The sequence below is a fragment of the Triturus cristatus genome, chromosome 8 (genome assembly GCF_964204655.1).
Source record: "Triturus cristatus chromosome 8, aTriCri1.1, whole genome shotgun sequence".
NCBI classification, from domain to species: domain Eukaryota; kingdom Metazoa; phylum Chordata; class Amphibia; order Caudata; family Salamandridae; genus Triturus; species Triturus cristatus.
Window position 1 is genome coordinate 922,066,579 of NC_140591.1, and position 13,252 is coordinate 922,079,830.

The 13,252-nt window shown below is 41.1% G+C and overlaps 1 protein-coding gene across 2 annotated transcripts in view; it reads left to right on the plus strand.

Annotated features, from left to right (window-relative positions):
* CRYBG3 (crystallin beta-gamma domain containing 3) overlaps positions 1 to 12,597 on the plus strand; it is a 1,479,538-nt gene extending 1,466,941 nt beyond the window's left edge. For both annotated transcript variants that reach the window (XM_085622435.1, XM_085622437.1), the window contains one exon: positions 10,044 to 12,597. In XM_085622435.1, coding sequence (XP_085478561.1) covers positions 10,044 to 10,132 — 89 coding nt within the window. In that variant the 3' untranslated portion in view covers positions 10,133 to 12,597. The remainder of the gene's footprint in view (positions 1 to 10,043) is intronic.
* The last annotated feature ends 655 nt before the right edge of the window (positions 12,598 to 13,252 follow it).

The following is a 13,252-nucleotide window of genomic DNA, read 5'->3' on the forward strand; positions in this document are numbered from 1 at the left end:
AGTTAAATGCATGTACTACAGGCTGTATGATATGTCGAATAACATCTTGGAAAAGTTCTGCAGCACAGGATACACCGAAACTCAATCGCTTGTAGCAAAACAGACCAATATGCGTAGAAAAGGTTGTAATTTACCTGAATTCTTCTTTAGGCTCCAATTGGGGATATCCTTTATTTAAGTCGAGAGAAGAACTTTGCACCATTCAGTTGAGTTGTTATATCCGCAATGTGCGGACCTTGATGTCTATCTCTCTCAATCGCCTTGTTGGCCTGACTCACGTCAACACATATGCATACAGCTCCTTCACTGTCTCTCTTAGGCACTACTAAAATGGGGGAAACCCATGACGTTGGACCAGTGAATCATATACTGATGTCCTGTTTAATTAATGAATATAGTTCCTTTTCCTATCAAAAAGAGAAGGGGGACCTGAGAGCCAGTTAATGGTCCAGTGTCCATGCTCCCAAAATTACACAAAACAAAAATAGAAGGACACTGTTCCAACAGTAGGGTGCAAACAAGCACCCATGTGCTTAAAGATAAAAAAGGGAGGGATTCTAGGTTAAATGGACCCACAAAGTGAGGGAAAGAACATGTCTTGCCTCTTGTTGCCCTCACACACCCCAAGAGGTGTCATGCTTCATCATCGGGCAGTTGCTCCTCGTTGGGCCGGCGCTGCAATCCCCAACGGGTCCCCCGAAGGGTCACTTTAGCGGAGATCTTTTGAGACATGCCGGATGGTGCATGTGGGTATGTGGGGTGTGGGTTCAAAAAAGGGTAGTAAAGTGCGTGCATAGTGATTTAAAACTGACCAAGGGTAGCCTGAAAAAGTTATAGTGTATAGCATCACGTGAGGAAATATTATGGGTATTTATCTATTTTTTAATATTTACTCACGTGCACTTCACTACACTTTTTAATCCTGGTCCTGAAGAAGCGCCAACGACCGTTTATGGCAACAGAGGCGTGAAACATGTTGACCATTTCTATGATTCCGAGGCACAAATGTGCCCCCTGGGATTATACTCTAATTATGAGTTTTTATTCTGACAAGGGTGATGCTATACACTATAACTTTTTCAGGCTACCCTTGGTCAGTTTTAAATCACTATGCACGCACTTTACTATCCTTTTTTGAACCCACACCCCACATACCCACATGCACCATCCGGCATGTCTCAAAAGATCTCCGCTAAAGTGACCCTTTCGGGGGATCCGTTGGGGATTGCAGCGCCGATCCAACGAGGAGCAACTGCCCGATGATGAAGCATGACACCTCTTGGGGTGTGTGAGGGCAACAAGAGGCAAGACATGTTCTTTCCCTCACTTTGTGGGTCCATTTAACCTAGAATTCCTCCCTTTTTTATCTTTAAGCACATGGGTGCTTGTTTGCACCCTACTGTTGGAACAGTGTCCTTCTATTTTTGTTTTGTATAGTTCCTTTTCAACAGCCTCTTGCAAGTGAAACACAATTAGTCTGTGTCTTCGTGCAACAGGACAAACATACTCATTTATATGCAACTTTACTTTCATTGTTTTGAGTTTTCCTAACCGGTGAAATAATGAAGGAAATTTACTTGGAATTTCATGAAGGGCATTCATATTGTAGTTCACTGATCTCAGTCCCATATCAGCAGCAGTGTCAAAACTCAGCAAACAACCACTTGTTCCTTGATGTATATGAACAGGAGCATGTACCACAATTTGTGTATATTTCGTATGTTACAAATGGACCTTGACTCTTTGAGGGCATTGAGGCAACCCATGTGTATAATTAAGTCTTTGACTTCGTAGGGTGGAGTTAACGGAGGTAACTTGATACTTCTCCTCAGGCATGATATTTATCGATGCACCACTGTCAATTATGAATGGTATCATACACACATTTATCTTTAGAGTTTTCTTCGGGCAATGTTTGAATGTCTGTGGTGCCTTTTAGTGTCGATTTTTCTTCACTTTGAATTTTTCCACACATCCAACTAGTTCCTTATCTGCATGTCTTTCTGACGTAAAAATTGACATTGCACTTCACTAGAAACTGATTCTGAGGAACTCTGTTGATGATGTAGATGATTATCAACTACGTTTGGTGTTGATTTGCCTTAGTTGGTTTGACCACTTAGCCTTGTGGGAGCGTGTCGAACGCCATGTAGGTACTATTCGGCCTGCCATTTTGTATTCACCTTGTGACACACTTACTTTTTTCTTCGTCTTGCAAGCCCTCACAAAATGTCTACCATTGTTCTACATAAAGGTTTTGACACTGACCTTTTACCTAGTTAGGTGCCACATAAATGTTGTGTGGCTTTCTCCGAAAACTAGCCTCATTTATTATGCATGAGGATTTACAGTATCACAGCAGGATTGCCATCTTCTGCATAATAAGTCTGTATAAGGGTCACCACCAATGGCGGCTGGTGACATTTGAAATTGGTGAGGCGTAAAAGTTGTGGATGAGTGTCCAGTGGCGAGTGAATGCATTGAACGAACCCGACCAGGATAAGTTGTGTTCGGGGGGGGGTCTCCCCCTGAGAAAATGTTGAAGAAAGAGTGAGCAAATGGTGGATTTTCAAGCATATTTGAGAAAGCACGAAGGTTAATAAAGCAAATGTGAAAGTGTAGATATTAAATCATTAAATAGATTTCTTTTTTATAACAGTCTTTTAAAAGTACACACTTCACAGCTTAGCTGATAGCACCCTTACAATACCACTCAAAAAGAATATATGTGTGTCATAGCAATTTGTTTGGGTAATTGTCTGTTAAAAACACACACTACACATCTTAGCTGGTAACTCCTTGTGCAATACCTCTCAAAAGAATAAATATGTGTCATCTGGAAGCTTCAATTGATTCCATCAATTAATTCCAATACCGGCTTCCAAGCACCCTTTATATTTGCAGAAGGAGCCGTTGCGCACATTGACATACATGCTAGACAAACAACCAACACATACCTTGACGTGCAACTGACCAATCTAACGGCCTTCAAATGCAACTGCCCTTTGTTCTCTGCTTTATAGGCACTTACAATTGGCTCGGAAAGGTTTACCTTTATCTCTCTCACTGCAGGGCCCTAGGGCACCATACCTACTCTCAACTTGAAACCTTATTTACCATGCTCACGGAGAAAAGGAACCTTATCATCCCTTATCTTCATGTAAAAAACACAATCCACATTTTACTTCCAAAATAAAGAGAATAACCTTTTACATGCATTTTCGGAAAGCTATTGCCGTGTTCTATGAGGATAAAAAAAAGAATAATTAAATAAAAGTTATTTCTCTTATCCCAACGTGTTCTTTTGTTTAAATTTAGAAAAAGAGTACGCAGCTTTTTTTCTGGTGGAGCATGTTTTCAGTGTATAGCCGCTCTATCAATCAGGTGTACTTGAAATGTAGCTGCGATGTAAACATAATTCATGTATGTCTGACATTTAAAAAGCAGTCAGTTGAATGTGTCTGTCTTTTCTTTTCATTTTGCTTCTTTCTTTTACCTAACTCTACACAGATATGAATCTGTCCAGGGGAATGCTAATTTTATCTTCCCACTTCACTTTACTTCATGTCAGGGTTTTAGGTGCCCCTTACCCTTAGTTCTCCATTACCCCTGCCTCTCACTCCAAAGCACCTAATAAAATCCGAAGAAGAGCAATTTTCTAATCCGGAGAGGTGCACATGTGAGGATCGGACTGTAGGGAGAACACCGGTCCATTGCTGTCCTCACAAAACAACCTAGTCCTTGAACTTAGCAGCTCTTGATCATGACTCATTGACCACAGTAATCTACGACCGGGGATTTTGCCAGTGGCGGCTGGTGACATTTGAAAGTGGAGGGCGTAAAACGTGTGGTGGATCGCACCACGGCGAGCGGGCGAGCCCGATCGGCATAGGGAGGGTGCCCCCCGAGAAAATTTTGAAAAAGAGTGGTGCATTTTCAAGCAAATTTGAGAAAGCAAGAAGGTTAAAAAAGCAATTGTGAAAGTACAATTATTACATTAATAAAGAGATGTCAATGTCATATAATAACATAGGTAGTTGCTTATTCAGTATAATCACAGAACTGCATAGCAGACTGCGAGATAACAATGCTGAGTACCATTCATACATAGCACATTTGCCATCAAAATGCTCTTTTTTTGAGGCATTCACCATAACTGTTTGAGCTCGTAAAATAAGTAAAGCAGTGGTAGCTGGTGATTTTTCAAAGTGTAAAAAAGTTAGAACCAACTGAGCCCAACCGATATAAGTCAAGATCAGGGGGAGGGGGTTTCTTCCTCTAAGAAGTTTTTGAAAGAAAAAAAGGACAAATAGTGCATTTTAAGCTAATTTAGACAAAAAAAATGAAAAGGCAATAAGAATCTAGACCACATATAGGGTGCACGACAACTGAGCTGCCTCTTTGTTAATGGCATTATTGTAAGGAGGGAGTCTGAACACTTCTAGTAAAGTACACCTGCACCTCAGTAAGCAGTCTAGGGACATAGTGTTGGACTAAACCTGACTTGTATTTTTATTTGTCACAAATCTAACAAAAAATAAAAACATAAGTTGGCAGTGTAAGGCACAATACCCACCATGAAAGCTTTAATGTGAAAACACACTTCCTTCTGTAATAACTAAGACATACACAGCGACAGTGCTATCCTGCCTCAGCATTGTGGCTTTTATTGAAAAAAGGACACTAGACGGAATACATAATCTCACAAATACATTCCATAACTATTTCTCACAGCGAAACATCGATCACATGATACACTGTTGTTGCTCTATAAAATATAAAAGCCAACAGTTGAAAAACTGCTGAAAAAAATATTTAAAAATCATAACAAAGCACAACCGTGCATCACTGCTGCATAACCGGTAGAATTACCTGTAAATTGGACAGTCACCCGAGGTTAGCTCTGTACCCCCAGAAACATTAAAGTCCAAGATCATATAGGTGTTTTGCAAGGTATGGGAGATTGCATGCACTTTACTTGCTGCAGACAATGTTTGTGGTAGTACCAGAGAAATAAATAGTAAAAGCAGCCTTCCAGACCATAAAACAGGAGCACAAACGTAAAAAAAAAAAACTGCCTACTCTTTCCCATTATTAAACGTTACCTCAACGTGTTAGTGATGGCCTCAGGAGTCTGCTGAGAGAAGGGATCCCACTTCACCTCTACTCTCGCCTTCTGTCAGCAGAATCTGTTGCGCAAATTGCACTGCATTTTACGCTACTAAGTTAAAGACATCAAATGGCGTGCCAGCCACCTAGCTTAGGCGGCAAGGAGCCTTTGATGTGATTTCTAACACTTGTAATAATGTGAAACTCTATGTAGGTATTCTGGGTTTGCAGACCTCTTTGCAGCACTAAAGTGAAATAACATGCACTCTCTGACATACTTTGGGTGCTCTCGGACACCAATCTATAAATAGGAACAGATCGGCTTAGTTTGGCACACATGTATCCATGTCAGAAAGTTGTGGCGGAACCTGCCATTGAGCAGCACTGATACTTAGTCCTGAATACGAAAGTGGACCCAGCTTTAATTTTAAGAACCCTGAGTGAAAGTGCACCCTGCTTTAATTTGAAGAACCCTGAGTGCTTTCTGCCCTCTTACTCTCCCTGCTCTGCCAGTGGCTCTCTAATTACCCATCTGCCTCCTTCTACCCCTCTCTGACTCTGCCCTCTTACTCTCCCCGCTCTGCCTGTTGATCGACTTGAGTGTCTTGGGCGTGTCATCCTCGTCAGTCCATTTCATAAGTTAACTCCTCCGGATCGAATTGTTACTACTGTGATTCAAGCCTGCCTCGCCACAGCAGCATTGGTGTAGTCTCACTCCGCTCGCTGAGAGGAGGGAAGAGACAGAGAGGCAGACTGATCAGCCCAGCCCATCCCCGTGCCGGCAGAAATAGCCAATCACTGCATAGATTTACAATTAGCCATTGCAGTGATTGGTCATTGCTACGTTGGGCAGACACTCCCACCCTGGGATCCCATGTGTAGAAAGGCCTACACTAGACCTGGCAGCCGCACCCTGTAGCCAATCCAGACGCTGTCCTCTTGCTGAGAGCAGTGCCAGAATTGGTGTGAGCAGGCAAACTCACCGCTCATTAAGTGATTGGGGGTCTGCGGTTTGAACAACCCCCCACTCACTCAATGAGCAGTATTGAGAAGCCTGTAGTGCGCATGTTGGTTTGGCTAAGCAAAGGCATCCAGCCAAACTGACATGCGCCCTGCCTCATCATTGCCAGTCTGTCATGTCACGTGAAGGTGTCCATTTAAACCTGCCCCGCCCCCTTGCCACCACACCAAAGGCTGACTGAGTCGCGGGCTGATTTTATTAAAGTAAACGGTTTCTTGTTTCTTATTTTACTGCACGTTATACTAATATTACAATGGAGGTGGGGGCAAATATAAATGGGGCAATGCCTCACTTCCCTAAGGCAAAAACTGCCCCTGGTCACCACTATCGTCATCCTTGGCCGACATGCCCACAGTACCATGACACATCTAGGTAGAACCCCTGAGGGTACCTTTCGGGTATATAAGTACCATATCTTCGCTGGGTAAGCCAGTGGAGAAAAAGACTTCCATGCTGACATGCTGACAGGAGACGCTGAGGTCCCTGCACGCAGACACTCCAGCATGCAGTGGTCTGACATCCCTTGCTGGGTGTCCCAATTCAAAACCAAGACGGGGTCCTTTGTTCTCTCACATCTGATAATGGGTTTGGCTCTTTCCTAGGGGGATTCTTGGCTATACACCTACATACATGCTAGGTACACTTAGGTACATCTAGTTAGGTTTAGCATCATAGGAGTATGCATTGTTATTGCCATGTATCCATATGCCTACATATATTCATTGTTTTAGCACTATGGTAGAATTCTACTTTTTCTTTACTCTGTTGGTGCTTATAACCGTATAAATATGTTTCTGTCAAATGGTCATTGCAGCACATGTATTTTATACTAGAATGATGCTGGTTCAATAAATGCTTATTGAAAACGTCCCCACTGTTTATTCTGTGTATCTCTCTGAGACTGAGTGAGCATGAGGGACTGTGCGAAAAGTAGTGTACTGCTTCCACGATCCTGAGGGGTCAGTGTTATCATGGTCGATAGTTGCCAGAAACTATTTGCTCCTTGGTGAGGTTGTGGGGCTTATAGTGGCACTGTGAGCCAGTTGTTCTACAGACTAACATATCCTTTGGGGGTGTCTGGAATCAGTCTGGACACCAATCCCTTAGTTTATGTTGTCTAAACATGCAGATTGTATTTAGATTTGTAGAAACTACACGACAGCTTTACCACAGCCGATGCATATTTGTTCGATTGCAGGACATTTGCCGTAGTGTGGAAATGGCGGTCCACATCTTTAACATGTTTTCTTCTTCTGTGGAGACATTACCTTGTGTCCCTCAGCCTTATACTTTGGCTTACTCTTCATTCTCATGACTGACGCACTTTGGGCACCTCCAGCCTCTGTCAGTCGCTTAACCATCAGCACGCTCTTTAGTGCTAGCAGCCTTTAGGACTTGTTCCAAGCTCAGAGTTTCCTTCAGCATTCGTGGTAGAAAGGAATATTACAGACATCCATCGATAATTCTAAGCAGGTAGCTTCCCCATCCTCAAACTCAAAGAATCTACAGTGCTTCAACAGAACAGCCAGTCTCTCAACAAACTCATCAATGGCATCACCTGGTCTCTGGAGTGCTGACTGAATATGTATCTTTCATAATCCACATTTGGCCCTGGATTAAATGTGACATTCAAGCCTGTTTTAATTTGATCATAGGTCACATCACCTTCTTGTGGTATCTTTTTCATTGCTTCTTTACTTCCTTCACCAGCCATGTTCTTCAGATACTTTATGATCTTTTTACCATCTTTTTCATCTATTGCATCTATGAAAATCTTCAAAAGTCTCTACTCATGCAGTCCATCTATTGCCAATATTAGGTTTCTTGGCAGTAACAAATGCAGATGGCAGTTTCAAGAATACAGCAGCAGTATACATGTTGGTGGACAGTAGTGGTCTCTCCTGCGCTTCTTGTGGAACTCAATTAGGCAGAGATTCTCTAGCGCCATCTTGTGACATGCTAGCTTCGGGTCAGCTTTGATGACTTTTGCAGCTTGTATCTCACCCTGGCTCTCCATCAGCAGTCTAGGGAGTTGTTCTGGGCCCCTAAAGTGCAACTTTAGTGGTAGGTTGCGCAGCTGTCAAACACAATCTCTGTGACCCTCCATCTGGGGCCGCTTCACAGCGTCTCGTGGAACGATGATTCATTAATAGTTTAGGTACGTAGATTAACCTTGCATAACACTAGTTCATTAAAGCATAACGTTATGATATTTGGTTGGCGTTGTGCTTAAATGTTTCTTCACAAACACCTGGCTAATCCCTGCTTCATAGCACATGCATTTAAGTTGAATACGTACTGAGCTATTGTGCACGGAAAACGATCTTTACAACACGGTCATTACACCGTGATACCTTTTCAACGCGGTTGTTACAATGACCACGTTGTTAGTACGCGATGTAAGTCTTTACAATGAATTCCACTAGGGGGCGCTGAGGTATTGGAAATACATTTTCAACATCTTCCCTACTGTTGCGCAAACTGGAATAGGAATATCAAATAATACTATTCCTAAGTCCAGGGCGCCCCCTAGTGGAAGTCATTGTAAACACTTGCAATGTATTACATTGCGTACTAACAACGCAGTCATTGTAACGACCGCGTTGTAATGGCATGCGATGTATTACAATGCGTTGTAATGTGCCATATTGGTGCGCTGCTTTTGTAACCTGGTTGCATCCGCCATTAGCGTTCTTACTGCGTTTAGCGTATGGCATTAATTTGCGTAATGGCGCAGTACCTTTTTGTTTGCTCCCATTTGATTCATTTCCTGGCCACCGACATGTAGACTTTCAATGTTGCTTTCTTAATCTGCAAGCATTTACATAGCCTGGCATTCAAGTGAGACTCCACCAATGCCAGCGTTGATTCTGCACTTTGACTGCTGCGCACGTGGCATGCACAAGCAGTTTGCTGGACCACAGCAAACTCTCTGGAAGAGCACTTTCAGTGTAAGGGCTTCGTATCCCCTATCTCGTTGCCAGTTGTGGTGTCATATCAGCCCCTGTAGTAGCCAATAACCAAGCCACACACGGAGAGAAGTTGTACACGTCTTTATTCTGCTGCGTGTACATCCGAACTCAACATTCTAAGCCTGCCTTCCACTCTTCCCTCCAACACTTATGTCACAGGCCTATGGTGTACATTGAGAACCAAAAGATTTCTAGTGTTTCTTTATTTACAAGACACAACAGGCTTGACCTTATCTATACGAGAAAACCTTTCTTAGCAGAGGGGAGCAAGGCACACGCCCTAGACAGAGGCTGACGTATAACATTAAGCAAAGCACCTCTGTGAGGACATTCCGCTTGTTGTGTTTTATGAATTCTAAGAAGCCTGCTACCCTGCCCCCAGCATCAAGGGCTGGTGGGACAAAGCGGCAAAAGAGTAAGAGGAGGCTCCTGAGACAGAAGGGAGAAGCCACTTGAAAGACCTCGAGCTGAGCCAGAGCCAGTCACCTGGCTCGATCCTGGTTCAAGTTTTCAGTGGCTCTCCTGGCTCTGAAGGGAGGAGCTATATAATTATTTACTGTGTCCTCTGTTGCTATCAGCAGGTTCTGGTAACAAACTATGATGTTTAGTTCTCTGTAGAAAAAAGCATTAAAAAAGAATTATGTATGTAAGAATGTAAACGTTTAATGAAAAAATGCTTTGCTTTGTTAAAACACATTCTGTATGTATAAGAGAAAGAAAGTTGAATCTGTTCTATGCAGGGTGCAGCGGACAATGTGCACTGACTTGAATTTTAATCTAGTGTTTTGTTTATCCTTCATGAATAGAATGATGATTAAACAAAACGGCTAACAATGATAACGCTATCTATAGGGGTTTGGGCAGTAGTTGAAAAAATAATGGTATTACAGTTGAGCATGATAAACATATGTTAACGATAATTTATTTCTTGTTATACTTAGGGGGAAATTATTATGACAAGAACAGCATTATTGTAAATTATCCAGTGGCGAATCAACTTACTCAGAGATGGGAGATGGAAATATTGTGAATTCCGGATCCAAAACTCGTAATGATATTTAAAAAAAGAAATCAAATTTATCCATATGTCCCACAACGGTTGAGAAGGAATTACTGAAGTACTCATCATGGTTTTCAGTTGCGTTCTATGTGGATTTATTCACACAACTCCCTGGGACCATTTTACGAAACCACTCACCTGATGTGTTGGCAGAAAGCACATGGAATCTAGCATAATATAGCACAATTGCGTAGAACAATTTATTTTGCAGTATATATCTATTTTTTTATAATGAGATTACTTATTTTTAAATAAATCGTTCCAGTTCTGACATGGACGTAGACCTAAACAGAAAACCTTTGCAAACATAGCGATTCACTGTTCCAGTAATTGTGTTTTACTCACTTGTGTTTCTTTTATGGATCACGGTTCCTACTAAGTTATGTGCAACATTTGCACGAGGTCACAGTTGGTAAACTGCTGTGTTTCCTAACTGTTCTTCTTGGTCACTTTCTCACTTCTTTTAGTCACATGTCTTTACTTCAAGCCAGTATTAATTCTTTTTGCACTGGATTTGTATCTCTCAGTTTAACACAGTTAATGTATGGAGTCCAAAACGGAGGCGTAATGTGCTAATGGTACAGTAATATCCTATTTAAAGTACACTAGCCTTCTGTTCTATAAGTTTTATATTCCACTTCCAAAAACCAGTGACTATCATTTTGACCTATTTGCATCTGTAGATTCGGCAAAGTACTGTGGGTACGTGTAAGTCAGACTTAATATTTAGTTACAGTGGAATATATGATATATTTTAGTATGTAGAAGTACAAAGTGCAGGCCAGTAAACAAGAACAGAATGACCCTGGATGGGGAAAAGCATGTTGTTGCATACTTACATATCTGATATTTAGCTAGTTAGAATATAAAATAATTATGTACTAAGCCTGGTATGAAGTCTCTTTTTTTTACACAATACTTTGGTTTGGTTGCTAGTACCATTCTTGTCGTTTTGTGTTCCTAAATTGAAGCCGTATGAGGCGTCTACTTCTTTTCTGTGCCTGCCTCTTCAGCTTTCCCTTAGTTCATCAACAGAGGGCTACAACAGACCTACTCACATGAAAAGCTGTTACCGCTTCTTCTGGATGATTGTCGCACAATCGCATATTTTCTCCGTTTTCTATGTTGTTGTGCCTGTGTGCACAGGTAGCAGCTGTAGGAACATGACAGTCTGTGCTGGCCAACACATTGACTTGTAAAGAGTGCACTGAATGGTAGTAGAGCTGCCATGCCACAACCTTGAATCATGGGATGTAGTGATGTTCTACCGGCGAATGAGAATGCAGCTGTTGCAGCATGTCTTGCTCCTCCTGCACCGCTCTTCTGAAGGTACTTATAATGAAAGAGACCTAACACTGACAATTAAGCAACATTGTTTAGTGAGTGCCTTTTACTGCAACACAAAGTTTCCGAGTTTTTCCAGAATTAAAGTCTCAGAGCAACTTTTCTATACCACTGCTGCTCATACCCTGTGTGTTTCCCTGGCATTGATAACGGAAAGCCTTCAACTTGGAATGCATAACTTGATTGGGGGGCACCTATCTCACAGTAACACACATGTTTTGACCCACCACCACTTCAACTTTTTTACTGTAATAACTTTCAGTTCACCCTAATGAGTTTTACCAGGGCTTCGGCAAGGCAAAGCTTGGGTTTTAGGTCAGTCCATGTAACTATTTAATAAGCTTTCAATGTGGAGGAAAAGCCGAGCCTCCAACGTTTAAACCCTAGCGTACTCCTAATAATCGTGATTGTCCATGAAATTCATTGCTGTAAAAGAATGTATGGTTATCTGTGTTAGAATTAAAAATGAAAATGAAATCAAATAGCTTTAAATTGTCCTAATTTTTAGTCTTATAACATTAGCTAATCGGTGTAAACTGTGCGTTAATAATTGACCCTGCCCTGTCCATTTGTTGTGTCTATTTTGGGTTGAAAAAGAAAGCCACATATGCCTTGTTAACCAGAGATATGGATTACAAATGCAGAAATGAAATATGCCGTATTTGCAAAATTCTGGCATATTACTTTTTCTTGCATATAAGGTGAATGTGTAAAGTGATATTTTAAACGACTACCTCTATGCACTTTTTGAATTTACACAATATTGTAAAATGTAAAATAGTGGCTGGATACATATTTTGTAGATTGATTCCTACTGCATGTCTCTGCAATTCAGCAGCCTGTATAGAATTAGTAATCACATTTTCACTATCTCCTGCATATAATTTACGTAAAAATGTAGACAGATCTGCCTGATTGCATTTTTCCTTTATAGCAAAATACAAGAGGGATCGGTTCCGAGAGCAATGCAATTTATGTTCTTATTGCACAGTTATGTAACTCGCCACTGCTGCAGGCTTTTGTATTAACCAATTCTGAGTGTTTGTACATAATGTGTATTTTTATGCAAATAAATTTTATTATACAAAGCATATTAGTGCTGTTTATTTTCTGTTCGCTTTATTAGGATATTTTTCATAATGCATCTCGTCATACCATAATAGGGTACTGCTTGCAACCAAGGAGTTCTGTGAACAAATTTAGATACAAAGCCACCAGTGTGATTCTATAATAAGGCGCTAAGACTCCAAGATAGCTATTTATTGATTGCTAGATTTGGACTAGAAGACAATCTTAGCTGTCTCCCCAGAGCTTTTGTTACTAATACATATATAATATATTTATATATTCATACTTAGAGCGGGGATTAGGGCCAGTCACGTTTATCTATCGTTTGTTGCGTCATTCACATTTTGTGTCAGCTCACAAGGCAACGTAGAGTGAGCTGAGGTTCATCCCCAATCAGCCGTTGTTTTTTTAAATATTTTTTTTTAGAAAGGCCATTCATATTTTTGGTCAGCCTTTAGGACAGCAATTCTGGTAATAATTTTTTTTTCATAGCATATGCTAACAAGAATTTTCCGTTCTATTAAGGACACAATGGCGAGGATTATGCGTTCCCTTTCCTGATTTAATTCCACAACAACCATGTTACATTAGTAAAACACCAAGTTCAAAACACAGCAAAGAACTACAGCTTCCATGGTTCTTTAACAAAAGACTGCAAGTTACATTAACATAGTTAAG